Here is a 20,901-nt window from a genome sequence, read left to right as displayed (position 1 = left end):
TTGCAAGGCTTTCAGCTTTATGATGAGAGTAGATGGACCTTTATTGAAAAATGTCTAGTGGGTACTTAAGAAATTCCAGGAATGAACAGTGGCTCACACTGAACACTAAAATTTTTGAACCATTGACATCAATCCACTCTCTGTGAACATTAATGCAACACAATGAAGAATTTGAGTACCAGTGTGATCTGTGCAGGTCTCAATGCTGTGGACTTACTCTACTGCTTAGGAGAACAGTAGGGAAATACCACCTCTTTTCTTGCTCCTTGCTTGTTTTCCATCTTACTATTGTCTCCATTTATGCAGAAGAGAAAGAATTATAGTATAAACCCATGAAGAATGAAGCTGAAGTGAGATTCAGATACTGTTTGTAGGATAGAGAGAGTCATCAGTGAAACCAGTGACACTAAGAAGAACCAGGCTTGACTTGAAGTTATTCTAGTATGAACTGGTGTCATTCTACTCAATTTCATGGAGGTGCTACAAGTTTATATTGATGTAAATGAATTCAGAATGCTTGGTACTTAACTGAAAAACTCTGATTTGAAATTGAAGAGCAAGCATAGTGTTGTATCTGTGTAGAATCTTTAATTATTGTAATTATAAAAAAATCTGCAAAGTTTTAAAAGCTGAAAAGTTGTTCTTTGAAGCATTCAAGTGAGAAAAACATTATCATTCTGATAAAATCTGTAATTGCCCCTACTTACCTTTCTCAACAATATTTTTAGTCCAAACAGTTTATAATCTTTTTTTAACACACATGATAACTGTTCAGTGCAGTTCTACTCAGGCTATGGCGTACCTCCCTTCTAAAGATTTTAGTACATACCTTGTGAAGATTTACTCAGATGTTTGTATGTGATGGCCAATTCTCTCCTGAAAACTCTTATTTTCAGTAAAATTTATGCTATGTTCATATTCTTTGCACTATAAAATCTAATATTCCAGGGGTGAGTTGATGTGCTGCTGGCCATTGACTTCATTTTCCTTGCTGCTGTGAGAGTTTTGCTGTACAATCACATAAGGCAGTGTACAGCCTGCTTAGCTTCACTGGTCTCCTTGAGAAACTGTAGATAATGTGCAGATATCAAGCACTGCATTTGTCCTGTCCTAGATCTGCTTCTGTGGAAAACTGGGCAGCAGCAGAGGAAATAGCAAAGAGCCTTGGAGGTACTGGCAGGCAGGAGTTTTGTGGGAGGTCAGTAGAAACCTCTGTCTTTAGGATGCTGCCAGCAGCAGAAGGGACACACACATGCATTCATCATCTGGCAACTGTAAGATCTGAGGGAAAGATAAAGCAGTGGTATCTCTGCTTGTCAGTAAACAGGAAGTCCTGGTTCTGAGGTAGAAGAGACTTCTCTTTCTTCTCATCTGCAGGAAGTAGAGAGGATTTGTGTGAGCATTATTAGGGCAAGGACTTCCTGAGCCTGGGTTTGGGAATCTTGGCTCACTTTCCTCTCCAGTAGCTGCAGTGCCAGATGGGATGGGTTGGATTGAATCCTACTAAATTCTCCAGCAGTTTAAAATAAACTGGCTTAAAAGTAGGATTTAGTCTGCCTGAATTAGCAACTCCAGGACATCGATTGAACCACTTTTCCTTTAAGTTCTCTGTGGCCACTGAAGAGGCTTGGGTGCCTTTGAAAGCCACTTATCTCTCTGAGCTTCTCAAGGGTGGATAGGTACCTAAACAGGGACATGGGGTGTCACTGGGGCTCCCACACCTGCAGCTGTGTCACTCTGCTGTGTAACCTTGCTTAGCAGCAAAGCAGTGCCAGGCTCCCCTCCCTTCCTGCTGTCCTATTGGAATACCAGGGGTGCTTGCCTAGGACTTTTCTTGAGGGATTTAAGCAATTTTTGAGTGCAGAAGTGTTGCCTAGGTGCTTAATTCCCAGAGAAAGGCACAGTTTTGGGGTCTGCACAGCTGGTCCTTGCAGGGAAGTTGCTGTCTTGGCTTGGAATAGAGACTTGTTTAGCCCAGTACCCATCTGACAGAGATTGCTTGCTCCCGGTCAATGAGGTGAGCACAAACATGGACAACAGCCAAAAGCAGGTGCCAAGGGAAAAAAAAGATAAAAGGTGGCCATAAGTAGATGCCATAGGAAAAAGTATGAGAAGCAGGGTGTACAGGCAGATTGAAGTTTATATTTGCAAGACTTAACTGCTGTTTCCTCGTGTGTATCTAAACTTACTTTGGCAGGTGGGTCCTGGGATCCTGCTGTTTGAAGCATTCCCAAGATCTGTCTCTGTCCATCCGTGTAATCCTTGCAGGCAGCTTGGCTTAAGTTTTACAAGGCCAATATGACACCAAGGTAGCCAGTAGGCCCTGGGATGATAAGCAAAATGCAATTACACAGTCCTCACCAGAAAAGGCAGCAAAAGTCAGGGAGTAGGAGGCCCATGCACACAGAGGCATAAGGATGGTGAGAAGAACACACTTGCTCACCCTCTATGTACAATTTTTTGTGATTTCAAGAACCAAGATTTCAATTCATGCCTACACAAACTTAGGCATGCATGAATATATGAAGCATATTCTTATTAACATCGCCTGTACCATATTGCTCTCACTTTCATAAAATTACTGAAGTGCCGTGGCCGTGCAAGGTGAATTCCTGAAGCAGGCGAGAATAGTGACATTCAGTCAAGACTCACTTTTTATTTATTTGCCTACGTGAACCTGTTCTGTCAGATCGAACAGCATTCAGGACAACCTTTTCTTCTGGGCATTCCAGCCAAGTGCCAAAGCCCAGCTCCGCAGCCGTGAACCGGCTCCAAGGATTTACTCTGAGCAAACACCGGAGCAGAGCGCAAGCCCTCCGGAGCCCTCGGTGAGCCCGCGCAGCGCTGCAGTGACAGCGGCTGGCAGCAGCGCCGGACGCCAGCGGGCGGATGGCCCCGGATACGTGACACGCATGTTAAGGACGATTTTAACGTTGACGTTAAAGCCGGGCAGGGTGGTGGCGGCGGCGGCGGTGGAATGAACCGGGTTAGGGGGGACCTCCTGCCCGTTTGGCTCCCCAGCAGGAGCTGCAGGCCGGCCGACTGCCCGTGTGGCACTGCGGGCGCTGTCACGGCCCGGCCACAGGAGCAGGCGGAGCCGGCAGTCCCGGGCTCGCCGCGGCACTTCCAGGGGCGCCCTTGTCCCGGCGGCCCGGCCGGCCCGGCGGAGGCGCGGCGGCGGGCGCGGGGCGGGGCGGGCGCTGTGTTGCCGGGGAGACGGGGGCGGGCGGCGCGGCGGGGCCGGGCAGGAACCTCCCGCCATGGGCTGCCGGGACGCTGTCAGCGGGATAAGAGCGGAGCGGGCGGCCGGGCGCGTCGGCTCTGGCGGGGAGAGGAGCGGGTAAGGGCGGGACGGGCACCGCCGCCGCGGGGGCTCGCCTGGCGGCACGGGGCCGTGGCGGGGCGCTCAGCACAGGCCCTGCCCGCGGGTTTCGGCGGGCCGAGGCCGGCAGCCGCGGCGCCGGGGCGGGCTGTCAGTGGCGCTGCCGCCGCCGTCGCCTGGAGATGCCGCTGGCGGCTCGGGCAGCCCGGCGCGGCGGCAGCAGTAGGCGGAAGGAGCCGCCGGAGGAGGCGCGGGCGGGGCCCGGCCCGCCCCGGGGCTCCCGGGCAGCGGCGGCGGGAGGGGCTCCATGATGGGCTCGGGGCCCGAGTGCTCCCGGGGCGGGCGGCGGGGGCTCGGCGGCCCTGAACGGCCCCTGCTGACATGAGGCCTCGGCCTTTGCCGAAAGGCGACGTTTAGTAGCCCGTGTGCGTGTCCAGACGGGGCGTGCGGGTTCTCCTCCGCCCCCTCCCGGGTTACCGGGATGCTGTGCGGTGACCGAGCGCTGGAACAGATTGCCCAGAGAGGTTGTGCACCTCCCTGGAGGTGTTCAAGAACCGTCTGGAGTCGGTCCTGTGCCACGTGCTCTAGGATGACCCTGCCCGAGCAGGGAGCTCGGGATGCCCCGCTGCGGTCCCTTCCAGCCCGGCCCGGTCCGTGTGCGCTGCCTGCCGCGGGCAGCGCTGTGCGAGCCGCTGGCGCAAGGCGCGGACACAAAGCCTGCGCTGGCAGCGAGGCGTTTGTTGCAGATAAGAATTGAAGAAAAGCAAGTGAGGGCTGTGCACGGAAACGCGATAGCGCTGGCGGACGTGGAACACACAGGAGTCGTAGCGTTTCAGCACCTGAACTGCCCATTTTCAAAAACGTGCATCAAAATGGGTGGACAGAGGCGCGATGCAAACTCTTCTACATGCTGTCTGACTGTGGGGAAAATATTCAAAGATGCTTCTCCGAGAGAAAAGCAAAAATCTAAGAATTAGATCTTGCTTGATATCCCCAGAGGAACTAAAGAGCTACGTTTTGCTGACATCTGCAGTGAAGGGAGAAGGGAAAAGTAAGTGCATCACTGGAAGTGAAAATAAAACTTATTGTATAAGAGAAAGCAGAGCAATTGAAGAAATTCAGACAGAAGATCAGATGACTGAATGTCATGTCCTAGGAATTTGAAAAGCGTCTAATGTGGTTATAAGTGGGACTGGCTAAAGAAGAAAATCTGGATGGCAGACTTTTTTCTTCTTTTTTTTTCCTTCTTGCTTGTAGTGCCATGTGAATCAGTAAAACTTCATTATAAGGGTCTACAGGGAACTTGGAGCTAGTGACACAAGCTTGTGTACTGTTGGTGATGAGGTGGTGGGATAATTATCTGTTTTAGTCATAGGTATCATAATCTTGTGCCCAGTAGCAGAAAAGAGGTGTCTGGAACATTTAACCTATCCTGAAGGAAGGATCAGATTTTGCTTGCTTGGACAAGAGACCATGCCTGCATAGAGCTTTTATCATAATGGAGCTACAGTGTGATAAAGACTTGGGAAAATATTCCTGAGTCTCCTTTTTGCCTGTATTGTAGGCTTCCAGACCAGCAGTGCAAAGGAGAAAGCATCCTCTCAGGTGCTTTAGGAAATTTGTGCTTTACTGGCTCTGAAAGTTTCTGGTGGATATTTTGAGTAGAGTGAATGAAAAATAATATTGTTTCATGTATTATCATAGATAAGGAAAAAAAACCCCATCTTTTTCCTAGGGGGTTTTAATTTAATTTTTCCTAGTTGTTGTCCTTTGGACAGGGACTCTTGCAAGCTAAAAGCATATAGTTTTCAATGCTTTACTTCTAAAATGAAAGGCAGTTGCCAAAGGAAATCAGTTGTCACTTGGTTTATAAGATTGTATACAGATTTCTTAAGAGGAGCTTTTTTGATGTCACTCACTTCCTGCCTTCCCTTTCTCCTTGCCCCATGAATTTTTTTAACCATACTCAAAGACAGCTTTTTGTCAAAAATGTTTGATTGTAAGAAGTTCTTCTGTAAGGTTAATAATCATTTAATTAAGATTCTCCTTTGATGCTTCTTTTGCTTCCTCCTTTCTCATAGTCCCTGCTAGGTTTTTCATGTGTCACCACATCAGTTGTTAATGCAGGTTAAGATAGTAGGGAAAGAGTCTCTGAGTACTTTGAACAATAGTATGGGATGTGTTGGAAGGTTAGACACTGGATATGTAAACACTGGAAAAGTGAAACTCCATTCTTAACACTTACTGAAAGTAAGTCGCTGTTTTCATATAGTTTTCTTTGCAGTCAAGCTCAACGAGCGTAAGCAAATACTGTGATTCTGTCCACAAGCACCCCAGGAAGCTCAGCTCTGTATTTCTCCTGTCAGTGATTTCTGAAATAGACCATGGTGCTTCCTTATTAGCATGAAATTGTGCCCCCTTACAGCTTGTCATTTAATATTCCCTTCGTATTTGCAGAATTTTCCATTGCCATGGTGGTCTGTTTTCAAATAAGATAATATTGCCCATGGAGGAAGTCTGAAGCAAAACTATTTTGATACTTGTCTTTTAAGGGCAGAAAAGAGGAGAGGGAATGTAGGGTGAAATGATTATTTTGTAAGAGGATTCTGCTGCACCCAGAAGTGCTGTCCAGAACACACCTGCTTGTCTTCTGTGGGTGAATTTCATTTCTTTTCAGTGTAACTGTCATTGACAGGACCACACTAATACTTGTTTCATTCCTTTGTGAGGAGTTGTCAGGCTCTGTTGGCCTCCTTAGCTAAGAACTGTAGTAGCTATTGCATGAGATGTCACTACTCCATCTCTTTTGCTATGTTTATTGGAAAATTGGATTATATTTTTAGAAAGGGATTGTAATGTGCAGTGGAGGGAGGCCTTTATGCATATATGCCTGGTTACTTTGGGTTTTGTTTTCTTTTCCAGTTCAGAGATGGTTGTGAGATTATCAGGTACTTTGCAAATTATTGCTTGCTGAAGGTTCATGGGCCTTTAGATACTATTAGCTGGTGTCATTGCAGCTGTTGGTTCCTGTGGCAGCTCTGATCTGAGGATGGTACATCTGGGGCAAGATCAGGTAGAAGAGACTTGAGGTTCCTTCTGTTGTGTGATTTGGACTGGTTTGTCTGAGCTTGCTAAGCTGATTGAGCAGCTTGTTACTGCTGAAGGAGGCAATCTCCCTCCTGCAGCCTTCCCTTCACTGACAGTGGCAACTGCCTGATCCCCCAGTATGGCAATTCCACAGCCACAAATGCAGCTGCAAAAGCTAGTGTTCTGCAGGGCTGTCGGGGTGGGCCACATCAAGGGGAAACTGGATGAGTGCAGTGCTGGAGATAAAAGGAAGAGAGGAGTTGCTGGGAAGAACACAAGCACCTTTTTGCCAGTCATATGTCATCAGGTGGGCTGAGCTGTCTTGTATAACTCTACCCTAGCTGCATTTTGGGAGATGGGGGCTTTCGCTGAGGTTCAACAGTGTTTTGATTCAGCTGTCATGGTCTGTTGAGAAGAACTAATAAATGCCAGATCAGGTTTTCTTTTCCTCTGTTTACATGCAGATCTTGCATTTGATAATTTCTCTCAGGGACTTGGAAATTAGTGCAAGGTGAAGCCTTGCTTCCAGATGGAGCATTCTGTACAGAAGTGATACTGGAATGTGTGATGGGAAAGGAAAAGGCTACGTGTAGTCTTGAGTTTTTCCTTGCTGTAAGCCGTTAGCTCTTTGATGCGTGTTTGTAGCCTGGGGTCTGATTAAAATCTCGTTTTCTAGGAAGTCAGTTTTTTTGTACCAATTATTTAAGTAGAAGTGTGAATCTTCTCAGTGTGGTTTTTTGGTAACTATGTTGTGTGAAGATACAGGTTAAATCTGATGCTGAGTAAGAGAGCAAGATGGAAAAAATGCTGTGAAATTACTTAGATTATATATGTTGAAGAGGGGATAGGTGTGTAAACCTGTCATCCATGTGATAGTGAAGTCCAGGAATAGTGCTGTATCTTGGTGCATGTACCTGCTGGAACTTCTATTGTATCTTTGTTTTGGATATTTCTCTAAAGTTCCCCTAGCTTTTTTTTTTTTTAGTCACTGCTGCACATTTAATCTTCCTTCATATTCTGTACCTCAAGGATTTTGTGATTTTGGGGTGTTAGAAAGGAGCCAGGGCATCTATTCTTCTGCTTCTCTGTCTTCTTAGTCAAATCCTCACCCATAAATAAGTCCCTGCTGCCTGCTCTTGCTGTGGGGTGAGGTTTTGCAGTGACCATGCTGTGAGAAGCACTGAAAGGGTTTTCTTCTGCACTTCTCAGCTTGTGTAGCTTCCTGCAGGCACCTGGGGCTTGCCCTGTGACACTTGTGTTTGTATGGGGCTGTTGAGCCATGTGGTGCAGAGGCACTGTGGAAATTACTCTCAGTTACATTATGGAAGGGCTTTTCTGCATTTCCTGGATAATTTAAAAGGTGGGAAGTGGAAGGCAGGTCATGAATAGTGGTTTATGAAAAATGGTGGAAGACTCGTGCTGTTAGACTGTGTCTGTCAGATGCCTGCTCAACCACTCTGACAATCTCAGCTAATTCTCATGTTTATGAATGCTTTGCTCTCTTTTCCTGCACCTGAAAGTTGAGCTCCTTGGCCTCAGTTAGAAGTTACCACCATGCTCCATGGAGAAGTACAGGAGCATGAAGTACTAACCTCGAGGTGGGAGGAGGGAGTTTCTGATTTTTTCAGCTTTTGACAGTGGAGAAAAACCTTTCTGTTCTCCCAAGAGAAAACTGAGAAAATGAAATACTAGGAGGAATTACTGTCAAGTAGTGCCAAATGCAAGAGTTTGTTGGAAATATTAAAACTGATATTAACTCTGCAGTTTTATTTCAGCAAACACTTGACATCCTCTATTCCTCTGTAGTATTGTGGAAGCATTTACCAAAGATTGATGTTCTTTGGGGGAATAAATGACAAAAAGTATGTAACTAGATGTGTTAACTTCAGTAAGCTACTGATTTGATAGACCTTAGTGTATGAACTGAAAGATGGGGAATGAGTAATGGAAACAGCAATCTGAAGAGATGAATAGCTCTCAATGCCTTAATTCTGGAAAAATGTGAATTAGTAAGGAAAATATTTAAGATTTAGAGCAAGAAATGTTCTGGATAGTTTATAATTCTGCTGCAGCACCTGATAAAAATCCAGCACTATAGTAATTGTTACAAGATTTTGAAAGTTGACCTCTGTCCAGTTTTGATTCACCAGTTTAAACAGACACTGAAATAGTCTTAAAATTAACCAAAGAAGTGCTAGTCTTTCTGTTGGAAGGCAAGAGAGTTTAACAGTCCTAGTTTCCAAGAACTGAGATCAAATGTTCTTATGGTTTGCTGTAGAGAAAACAAAGTGAAATCCCTCCAGTGTGAAACTGTGCTACATGATTATTACCACTTTTCTTTGTATTACTTGCATCTCCAATGATACGGCGAGATTTGAGCCATGTGTCGTTTCATTTTTTATTTGCATGTTTCAATTAAAGAAAGATCAAAAGGAAGCAGAAGTTTTCTGAATTCATGTGTCTGAATATCTAGAGGAAATGCTGGGGGGAATGTGTGGGTGTATTTTCCACTCCAGAAGGTACTCCTAATTACTCCAGAACTATTTTTAGAAGCCTAAATTACATCAGTTACAAAGCCAATTTGATTATTGGAGTCCCGCTAAGTCCTTAGCATTTGCAACAAAAATTATCATATGATGTTTGCTTACTGAAAATACTACTTGGCTACATATGCACCTTCATCTGGCATACTTCGTGCATCTCAGTAGTGTAAAATCTTTCTTTGGTGTATTCATGAGTGACACACATTTATAATTGGGGACTTCCTAGTTTGGCACTATTTTTTTCTTTGCATTGTGGATGGATTAAAGGTTTACTCTGGTGATTCAGCATTTTGTTAAATGTTTGCCTGTCTAGTAATAGGTATACTGGGAAACATCGTATTTTCGGTCATTATTATATGTAGTAAAGTATAATTATTAATTATAATTTTTCTGTTAGAGTCTGTACTCCTTGACTAATTTGGAGTACTGTTTAAGCTTCAAAAATCAGTTAAAAATCCTAGTTGTTTCTTATTTGCATTCCATTGGAGAAAAGCTATGTAAAGTGAGATGATGTGAGTCATTTTGCCTGTAGTTATATGGAATGTTGACTGCGTCGTCTGAGTCCAGTTCAGTGCAAGAGGGGCAGCTGAAACAAATTCCCCTTTGCTGTAAAGCCTGGAAGAAATACAGGGTCTGCTTCCCTAACATCCCAAAGCTGTTTTTACTTTGTAAAGAAGCTGGCATACTGAGCTTAACAGGAATAGCAGTATGTGTTGCTCTCAGATATTTGGGTAGCTTTTTAAATTGCCACTTTTAGAAGCTTTACCTGCTGTTTTGTCTGCATGTGACAGCTAATAGAAAATACCAACTTCACTGTTCAATTTTAAAGCTTCAGAAGTGGAATTAGTCTTCAGCCCTTTAATGGCTTAAAAAAAACCCCCCTCTGATAATTGATCTTCCCCTCTTATTTAATTTCTCTTAGTGGGTACTTTAGTCACAATGTCAAAACTTATCTTAAGCACTTTGTAGTTTTAATCCTCTCACTACTAAGCTTTCATTTAGGATAGGCTTTACTCATTCATATTGCTTCAACAAGAGTGCCTCAAGCACTCAAGAGTGCTCAGATCTTTACTTCTTCTCTTTCTCCATGTATTGGTACAATCAAACTGTATTAGTTACAAAAAGTTTTGTATGATCTTCTGGATCACAACTTGAGCACACGTTTGCTGTTTGAAATGCAGAGTGATCTGTGTGCTTGTAGTGCTGTCCCAGCTACAGTCACAGAGGCCATACTATCTCCAGTACTGTGGATTAATGTATGAGCATATCACAGAGTCTGCCTGGTCATGCAGGGCTGGTCTTTGTGGGCTCAGCACTGGAGACAGTGGCACTGATCTGTGACTTACCTGCCATGGTAACGACTGCTGCTTTCCTTTCAATTTGCAGAGTCTATGGAAGTTAGTCTTGATCTTTAGATTTAGTTGTTACTGTGCAGCCATGACTCTTGAGTCTTGCTTGTAGTCTGGTCTGTGATCACAGTACCAAACCTAAAGTATAGAAGAGGGTATTTAGAAGTATTACATGTATATATTTTAATTTAGGGAAAACCTTGTTAGGACTCTGACTAGTGTTCAGAAGAAGGCTCTCTTAGGAGCATTGCCTTGCCACTGACAAATGTTTTACAGATGATCTTCATCCTTCATTTTTTGTATTAGGAACGTACTGTCTTTCATAGATTCTACCTTGTGGTGGAATATTTGTCAGTTCCTTCCTTTAGTATCGTACGTTTGCAGAGGTGTTGGCCTCTGACACTTTAGATAAGATCTGAAAGAAATCCTAGTCTTCAACCCTGCTAACATTTTGTGGTATTGGTAAAAGCACTGTATTCTTTAGTGCTTTTTAGCTGATGTCCATGATAGCAGGTGTATTTGTTTTTGACTGAGTCAGTGCTGCAATGATTATCTTTGAAGGCCTCCAGCTTTGCCCATTCCTCTTCTAAGGAATGCTTATTCTCCATGCCTGTATGCAGTGGCCTGAAATATGAAAATTATAAATGAACTGGAATGGATTTAATTTGGCTAACAACTATGTTGTAGTTAATGACTTTGGATAGTATAAGACCACAATCTTAGCATAAGCTTGAGTATAGCATATGTACAGGGCTAATGTGTAATTTGAGTGTAGGTGGTTGTTTGAGAGCCTGTCTTTCATTAGTGTTGCACTTTTTATCTTGTTAGATGAGTCATTTCTCGTTTTTTTGCTTCATTTCAGGCTTGACAAGAATGTATTCACAGGTGTTTCATATTGTTTGATGACTAAAAATTCCACATGAAGCTGAGAAACTGTCTCAAAGCACTTGTCTAATATGCAGCTAGCCTGTGGGATTGTTTACCATTAGCTCTGTCTCAGTGGTATTTCCCCCAGATTCAAAAGAATGAAATTATTGATAATCTGTTAACTTGTAAAGCAATATTGTTCTTCATAACTCAGGGCAGAACATGAGGACCTGCTGAATTTTAGCAATAAAAAATGTCCCAATAAAAAATATTTCCAAAGTGTCATCCAAAGATGACACTTTGGAAACTGTTGAACACTGGGGTGGGGGGGGGAGGTGTGTGTATGTGTGTATGTTTTGTTGTATGTAAACAAGAATAATGTGTACATGTTAATCTGAGATACCTCTGAGTTATGTTTCTATCATTTAGAGCTGGTTTCACCAATAGTTATGCTAGACAATTGAAACAGTCACGCTGGGGAGAGCAGACATAAACACAAGTCACAATATATCACAGGAAGCTGATTAAATGCTAGCAAATACCTTATAGGTTACATTTTGAAAGAATACATTGACCAAATTTTGGAAGTGTAGTTTGAAACAATCTTTGTGCCCAAAGACATTACCCATGAGTTTGATTTCAAACTATCAAAAAACCTGAGGCCTGAAAATCGATGGGAAATTATAATTTGTGAGTAAGCAAGGGTTTGGCTTTTTCTTTCTTATGTCACTGTGTGGTACACCACCACAGGTCTGGGTCTTGCTCAGAGGCATGACAGCTCTGAAACTGTTTCTGAGGTGACCTGCCTGCACCTGCTGTAAGGCCTCTGGGTATCTCAAAGTGTCTGTACCCTTGGATATGTTTGCTGACTTGATTTTATAAATATATAATATATATATATGTATATGTATGTATGTATATGATAGGTATTTCGGAAAGCAGCTGTTTCTTTTATTTGAACAAACCTGGCTTATTGTTTGTCTAATCTCATTTGGTTTCGTCCCTTGTCATTCCTATTCTATGGGGAATGGCTGGTTTAGCCATCGTGTCAGTGTTCCCTAACCACACACAATATAGAAATGCTTTTTTTTTTATGGACTATTTTTTCAGTAAGCACAGATAATTCCTTTAAAGCTTTTTTTTTTTTTTTTCAGTGTAAGATACAATGCTTGCACATCCACAAGAGGTAGAAATTTCCTAATTCTCAGGTTGTATAAGCGCTGAGCTTCATGGATTAAATTTTTAATACCATGGCGGTAGAACACAGGTAGAACAACATACTTATAGAAGTCTTATAATACTTGGAGAAGCAGGACTCTCAAGCTTCAGGTATTGCAAGACAAACATCCTTCTCAAATGAGATGGGAGTTAGTACATAAAGTGGCAATGTGAAGATTATACAGACATAAACAGACTTGCGTATTCTGAAACATCATTACTCTGATGGTCTCACCATACTTTTGAAGGTTCATTAAAATAATACTTGTTTACTGTCTTGTGTACTTGACATACTTCCCTGGCTTGTAGAAAGGACAGTGCATGTGTTATTTATCCAAACATACCAAACATTTTTGGTTTTCACCTTTTTCTTTGTTTTGGGGGGAGAGACTCTGAATAACTTGTTCAGAAATAATATTGATCTAGTTAATTATGCATAAGGCTAAAAGCTAGTTACTGAACTCCTTGATGAAATCAAGAACTTCATCAGAAATAGCACTGTGCCAAAAAGACTGACAGCTACCTGCAGCGTTATAATAAATTCTGTATGTTAAGAAGTTGTTTTTTCATGTGCAATGTCGTGATTGGAGCAGCACTGCCTTAGTATGTAATAGGTTTTCTGCTTCTGTAACTGCAAATAGTTAATAAATAATAGCAAAGTACAGAGCAGAAAGTGGTTGAAAATATTAAGAGGAGGTCTTCTGTGGAGCTGGAGTGTTGCCTGGTATGTCTGTTTTGAGAATGAATCAAACTTAAAAGATCCTGGCTTTGCTTTTGTTTGCTTATATTTTTGACCGAGTTGTTGGGTGGTTAGCAAATGTTCGCTGTGTTTTGTAAGCTATTCTTTTGGCTGATTGCCTGCATCAGGAATGCCAAGCATCAAAGTGTCTCAGCCTTTCTGAGGTGCTCTGCTTAAACTGCGGGTTCCTGTTTTCTTTCTCTGTGTTGCTCCTGCTGTGTAACCTATTTTGGCAATATCAGCTGGGTATTTCTTTCCAGCTTGTGTAAAGTTGTGAATCATTCCAAAAGAACAGAAAAGGAAGAATACTTATTTCGGTGACACATTACTTTGAGCCTTCACTTCATTTTCCCACCATGTACAGATTTCAAGGCAGCACTATACTTGCTATTTCATTCCAGGGCACACTGGATATATATTACTCTGTTGCATGCTCTCATGCACTTTCTTTTCCTCCCCAGTTTGCACAGAGGATTTCATTCTTAGTCTGTTAGTTATTTTCTTTAACCAGATAATCAAAATTGCTGTCTGCTACTAACAAGCTAAACTTAATTTCTGCAGTAACCCTGACGATCTTTGCTATAATAGCAGAAGCCTCTTGTGGAGTGGCTTAGTGTTAATAACATGCTGTTGCTCTTCATTATGTATGTGTCCTCTGCTAACAGAAGCTTGAGCTTAAGTTGAAAATTTAACTCCAGACTAAATATTATTAAATAATGATAGATATATAAATGTTAAAATCCTCGAAAAGGTAACAATTATACTCTCCAGAGCATAAACATTAGGTACAAGCAATGAGGCTGGAATAAGCATTTGTTACTTGAAATGAATACTGTATAAACTAAATGTAGTGTTTCTTGGCCAGAGGTTACTTGTATGTGTATGTATATATGAAATATTAATATGTATAGATATGTGTGTGTATATTTATATATATGTATGTGTATTTTTATATATATGTGTTTATATATATATATATATGTATGTATATGTATGTATGTACTTTATTCTAGAGAATAGGTGAAAAGGCTACAAGGTTTGAACTGGAGGCCAGAAAAAACTTGATTGCACAATGCCTTATAGAAACCAAGGGCTTTTTCAAAGCATTGGTTTTAATAGCTGCTGAAAAAGCAACTTCATTGCAGTCTGTACTTAAAAGGACTTGTAGCCATGCCATGCCCGGTCAATGTTTCTCTCTTACGTGAAACAGAAAACTAGGGAAGGTAAATTTACAACTTCTTGTAGCGGTATGTTATATTGTTCTCTTTCCCTTGTGCTGTAGTTGTTGGGCAACAGTTTCTGAAAGTAATAAAGTAGCATTATGGGCTTTTGAATTAATACTGTATTTTATTATGATGCTGCTGTTTGCTGGATGTTCCAGGCCTTTCTGGGCAATGTATTGTTGAAAACATAACCAAGGAAAAGGCCCAGTTCACTTTAGTATAGAGAGTATTAGTTCTGACTCTGTGCTTTTGTTGCATTTTCTTCTTTCCGCAAATTCTACTGTTGTTAGAGATAACATCTAATAAGTAGCACAATGCAAGTTTAGTATGTTAATGATTCAGTATTCAAGATTGCAAAATTTGTTTTAGAGTTCCATCCTTGTAGGGACAATTTTGATATTTTCTTTCAAAGTCCACTGAAGTACAAGACAGTCCTACACTTTGAGATGCTCATTTGATTAGCAACTTCATAGAAATGGAAAGAAGTTTAGAAAAGAAAATTTTCAGGTACAAGAAATTAATTTCTACCACAACAGTAAACAGGTGATTACTCCCTTGAGAGGTGGGTCAGAAAGGGGCCAGAAGGCAGACATGATACAAGTTGAATTATGAGCATGAAGCAAAAATGGGCAGGAGGATATCAGTTGAGCGGGTTTACAGGTTTACAGATTTACAGTTAAGCGGGTTTTTCCTTTTATAAATAAATACTATGTAGTAGAGGTGTTTTTTATGAAATATGATAGTCATATTCTTCTAGCAAAAGGAAATGCTCCTTTTTTTTTTCCTAAGAGCTGGCTATGTGAAGCCCTGACACTGTTACACTGTTAACATCTTGCTGGGACTGTGTACGATGTTCTGGTGGATTTCTTTCTGCTCTCATACAGCTTAGTTAGGTTTTATCATTAACTGCTTCCAAAGATATGTTTGTGCTGTCAGTCTGTTTCAAAGCTTCATTGCAGAATAATAAGTAGGTACAACTCAGAAGTAGCTAGCACTTTTTGAAACAAATCCTGAAAGAAGTGCCCCATTATCTGGCATGGTATCTCTTTGCAATTTTTTTTCTGCGCTGTAGAATCAGAGCATCTTAATTCCTTACCCATCCTATATTAAATTATTGTGGTAAGAATATATGCCTAATGTCTTTTTGTGTTAATGGCAACAAAATCTTACTTGATCTGGCTACTGATATTGGAAATCCACCCTTTTGATAGAATATGGCAATGTATGTTAAATCCATGTAAGCAAGGAAGCAGTGCAGGAAACCTGGAGACTGAAGCTTCAGCTGGAAGGACACAAAAACATGATGGACAGCTTATCTCTACATTTGTTACTCTGGTGCAACTGCAGAACCACTAGCTGCTTAAACTATTCTATTTCAATAAGTTGTGACAATTAGCTGAATGGGTAAGTTAGTTTTTTGTGAGGCTGTGGGTGAAACGTTTCCTAGTGATCAAAGGGAGGCCAATTATTAGGTGCTTGCCTGGGTAACCTGTAGTGTTTGTCTCTTTACTTAAGGAAGTCTGTCATGTAATGTTCATTCTCATCATAACTTTAAGCTGAAGTTTTTATTTGCTTGCCATCTGAGAATACTAAACCAATTAATTTAGTGGTTTTCTTTCCTTTTTTTCCTGTCCCCATCTGTTGTATTTTGGTTTTTTTCCTCACAATTAGGGTGTAATAAATGTAACTGTAGATGTAATAAATGTCTTTTGAGTGCTCACCTAGAGACCTTTAGTAGTTTAATGTTTCTGAGGCTTTTTTTGGTTACTACCCTTTGCATTCCCAGTGATAAATTTCCAATTGATGAGTTTCCCATTGACAAATTTTCAATATTTATTAACTACATCTTCCCTAGTGCTGAGTGTAATAGAGAATTGGTATTCTGTCAGGACAGACTAGGACAGATTTAAGATGCATTTACATCAGCATCTGACTGCATAATTCAGTTCTCCTTCTGTTCCTCACTTGTACCTGGAGCTGTGAGTTCTTCACGTATTATGTATGCAGGTAGTGATCACTAAAACCTCATACTGTTTCTAGAAAGAATTATTTAAACTTGTTTACCTAGCTCATTTACAAACTGAGGGATTTTATTATGTTAGCTCATCTCATGTATGCCAATTATTTTCTCTGTGCACAACGGAAATCCTACTATGATCTTAAACTAAAAGTGAAAACCGGGGCTTAAAGCACAAAAGAACACTCAAGGAGTCTTTCTAAATTTCAAATAGCTGTCATAAAAGAACTTTTAAAAAATCATATTAACCATGATATTTTTCTTTTTATAAACAGGTGATCCAAGAGTGATATTTCCAGAATATATTTGCTTGTTCTTCCAGATAGGAGATAAATGTTTTAAGCTGGCAAAGTGATTCTGGTAAGAATTTTTTCACTACTTCTACAGTGAATGTCATTATATGTATAAGTGTTTGCAGTTTTGCTACTAGAAGGAGCTTTCTGTACCATTAGTGCAAACAAACTTGCTTTTAGTTCCAAGGTCTTATTTTTAACCTAATATTCACATATTAATCCATCTGTTATGTTTAAATGTTACATTGAAAATTATTTGGCGCTTTTTTTTTGGTTGCACTTTCTGTGCTTGGATATGATGAAAGTATTGACTTTTGAAGCTTTTACTGCAGCTGTTTATACAGAAATAAAAGGAGTTAAATGTACTGTAGCACTCATTAAGTGAGGTTTGTGTGGATTAAATGATCTTGTTTGCATAGCTGCCATCACTGATTATTGTTTTTGTTTTCCTTTCTTCTGTGATCCTCTTGAGAGTTTTCTACTGCTGTGTCTTGCATTTCGTGTCTTGTTTGAGTTAAATGCTTCTCCATGTACTACTGCTGAGCATCCAAAGCAAAATTAATCAGTCTGGGAAGCAGAGCCAATGTTTTTGGTATTTTTTTCCGAACAATGACAGCAGAATTGTCTCTTGAATTAAGCACACACTGGTACTGACTGCTACCTGCTCAGTTGTGCCAGAAGGAATACACTGTCTGGTTTAGTTGTAAATTTAAAGCATTGTACTTTTGCAACTCCCAAAATTATCTGTACTTAGTAGTTTTTTTTATTTTCCCCTTGAAACAATCTGTATACTGTTGGAATACATAACATGCTATTGTTCAAATAAACTATTAAAGAATAGGATTTCTGTGTAATGTTGTGCAAGTGCTATGTGTTTTACCCTTATGCTTCAAGTCAAAGACCTTTTAGTAGCAGGCAAACTTTGAAGCTTGCATAAGGATTACAAGGAAAAGCTGGAACAATGTCATTAACTTTCATTTATGCAGTGTGAGGAAATGCTGTGTTGCAGGCTTTTACTTGTTAGATCTATGAAATCAGTGTTTGGGGTGCTGGGCTGTTAGCTAAAGTTTCACTGACATTCTGTATGGATGTTCTTTTCTTTCTACCCTACATGGGTATATTGATTGCTCAGTTCAGCAGACACTGTCTTTTGGAGGGGGTGAGATACAGGGAAGAATCTTTCCTGTAGCTTTCCTTTTTCCCCCCAGTATTTTGTCTGTAAGGAATGTATTTTCTGATGGAGTTAATTTCTGTCCTTTCCTCTTACAGCTCAGACATGAGCAGTGCCAGTAACTCACTGGCACGGGAATTCTTGACTGATGTCAACAGACTGTGCAATGCCGTGGTACAAAGGACAGAAGCCAAGGAGGATGAAGAAGAAGAAACTCATATGGCAGCACTGGGACAATACTTAGTTCAAGGCCGTGGGTTTATTTTGCTTACCACTCTGAACTCAATAATTGATCAGGTAGTTGCTTCTCTTAAGTGGTTATAGTTTTTGTATTGAGCTTTGGCTGTGTGGATTTGTCTGTTCTTGGTACTGGTTTTCTTTCCTTTTTGTGGAGAGTGTGTGAGTTAATTGGGAAGAGTAGAAATTCAAAAAGGTAGGTTGTAGTTGCATTCTGTCCTTCAGCAGGAGCAGAAAATGGGAAACTAGATAATCATAGACCTGTTTGCCAGTTCATATTTGACTAAGGCATGTGTGAAGCTCAAGTGCAGGCTGAGTGGAGGGAGACTTGAGCTGCATGTCCCAGAATCATGTGAAGTGTCATAATGCTTGAGTCAGGTTTTTGTGTTTGAAAGTTATTGATCTTTAAGAGTGAAACCATTCTGATAGTGCTGCAAAGCATTCCATAAAACAATTGTGTTTGAATTCTGTGCTTTCTACAGTTCTTCCCTGCTCTGAAGTTCTTGGTATGTGAATGTTAGAAGCCTAGTAGGAGTGGAGGTTTTTTGGTGGTTATTCTGTGGTTTTGATTTTTTTGCTGTTACATTTTTAGAACAAAGTTTCGAACTTGTCTGGGGCTTCCTGTTGACTTTTTTAAATCACTATTTTGTGCTTTTGACTTTTCTGATTTTCTTTTTTGAGTAATTCTTTTTACAAGGGGGATTAGGTGAGCATTTGTATAGAAACAGTTTAGAGGTATAATAAATGTCTTGGATCTTTATTATCTATCATTCTATAATTATTACTTATCATTCTTTCTGACTGGCTTTAGTCAATGATATTGTGTTTTCAGTGCTTAAAATAGCAAAAGACATAGGGAACTGAATGCTGAATGGCTTGGTAAAATAAAGAAGGTTAATCTATGTTTTAAAAGTACAGTTGGGTTTTTTTTTGGGTGGGTGGGGTTGTTTGCTTGTTTGTTTGTTTGTTTTTTAATTTTTCTTTTATTTTTTTCCTGACATAGGAGCTGACATGTCGAGAAGAACTTCTGACCCTCCTCCTGTCCCTTCTGCCCTTGGTGTGGAAAATCCCTGTCCAGGAAGAAAAAGCAATAGGTATGTTTTGTCACTTAGAGTATTCAACACTTAAAGGAAGTGATTTGTAGTTTTACTACAGAGCAATGTAGTAAAACTGCTACTCTGAAGTTTTACTACAGAGCTGAGGACTCTGTGCTAAAGAGTAGTTTATTGTAGTACATATCCTCTGACATGAAACGAAGATGAGGAATCTGCAGAGAATTCAAATTTTAAAAATGCCAAAAAATTGTGCAGAGAACGTAAAGGCTTTTGGTCAGTGTGAAAGGCAATGCTTTTGTCGCTGTGTAAAAACTGAACAAGGAAATGGCAGTGATCCGAGTCAGATTTTTTTGTTTTGTTTTGGGCTCTTATATTTGTCAGATGTATTCTTTTCCCTCCCAGAGGGTAAAACAAAGAGAATGATGTAAATGAAGTTGCCTGACTGTTTGAGAGAGTTTCTAAGGACTCATACCCAAAACTCTTCCCGGGCTTTTTTTTTTTTTTTGCTATTTGCAACTCCTCCAAATTGAAGGCTTTTGTTAATGTTTGTTGACTTGGAGTCTTTAAAGGGTCAGTTTCATAGAGGTTTTATGTAATAAGCTTTCCTGCTTGCTGAGATGCATCATTCTTTTGTGCTCCTGTAATCATGATGGAATTAAAGAAATGTTTTGGTTATTCTGTGACAGCTTAGTGGCTTTTCCAGGTTTGTTTAAAAAGCTGTTGTGTAAATAGGTTTTAAGATGTTGTGGTTTATACACTACATAATGCACAGCTTTTACTTCTACAAATTACCCTCTCTTAGTACTGAAAGAGTAAGCATGATGTATCCAGTTGTGCACTAAGTCAGGGTTTTTCTTCAACTGAAGTAAGTTCCCCTGTATTAGGCAGCTTTTTTCTTTCAGTGCAGGTAATATCCTTTCTTTGATAAAGTACTCCTGATAATTTCCTGCCTTCAAAGCAGATTGTTAGTTTCTTAAGTATCACAACAATGACTTTTTGAACAGCATGGCACAGTCGTTCTTGTACATGGAAGCACCTTTTCTTTCAGCTTAAATAAAGTTTATAGTTATTACGTAGGCTTCTGGGGCTTTGTGGTGGTGGGGGCTGTTGTTGTTAACTATGACATTTTTCTAAATAATGAATTTATGGGGTAGAGGATACTTGCAGTTGTTTTATGGTAGGTATTTTACTGCCTAAAGCGTCCAGTTACAGTTCTGTCACTTCTTAAAAATAACAATGGACTTAATCCAAGAACATTCACAGTTGTTTCTCTGCTTGCTTTTTTGGTAGTTTAATTGGAGTTTACTGGTAGAAATGAAGCAGTAGTACTTCTGTTTTATTCTTCAAAATGTGCTTGCCCTTTGACTCAAGTACTGCATACTTGAAAATTGGGGTTTTTGTTTTGGCTTTTGTACGAATGTTCAGGACCCTAAACATTATTCCTTTCTGTCTCTTTTTGTCCCTGACTATTTAAATCCCATACTTTTATTTCTGCTGCTTGTATTTGGAATAATTAATGCTGAAGTAAAAAGACTGAGGTCTGTATACTCGAATATTTGCACTGACAATAAGTAGAAAAATATATTTTTTTCTACTATTACTAGTACACTGTAATGTCACCATGCATGCTAAGAGGGCTGTGAGCTACCACACCCAGCTGAGTTGCAAAAAGTGACAATGGAGCATCAAGTTAAAAAGTCATTTTCCTCCCTTTAGTTTGCTTACCAGCTAGTCCTTTCACCTACTTTGGCGACATGTTTTTTTGAGAATGGTTTTTTGA

At 40.5% G+C, this 20,901-nt stretch overlaps 1 protein-coding gene across 1 annotated transcript in view; it reads left to right on the top strand.

Annotated features, from left to right (window-relative positions):
• Positions 1 to 3,248: 3,248 nt before the first annotated feature.
• Positions 3,249 to 20,901, top strand: part of LYST (lysosomal trafficking regulator) — a 77,230-nt gene continuing 59,577 nt past the window's right edge. The window contains exons 1-4 of the mRNA XM_059467724.1: positions 3,249 to 3,340; positions 16,641 to 16,725; positions 17,928 to 18,126; positions 19,070 to 19,160. Coding sequence (XP_059323707.1) covers positions 17,935 to 18,126; positions 19,070 to 19,160 — 283 coding nt within the window. The 5' untranslated portion in view covers positions 3,249 to 3,340; positions 16,641 to 16,725; positions 17,928 to 17,934. The remainder of the gene's footprint in view (positions 3,341 to 16,640; positions 16,726 to 17,927; positions 18,127 to 19,069; positions 19,161 to 20,901) is intronic.

The sequence above is a fragment of the Ammospiza nelsoni genome, chromosome 3 (genome assembly GCF_027579445.1).
Source record: "Ammospiza nelsoni isolate bAmmNel1 chromosome 3, bAmmNel1.pri, whole genome shotgun sequence".
NCBI lineage: Eukaryota > Metazoa > Chordata > Aves > Passeriformes > Passerellidae > Ammospiza > Ammospiza nelsoni.
Note: the sequence above shows the minus strand (reverse complement) of the source record. Positions and strands in the feature narration are given on the sequence as shown.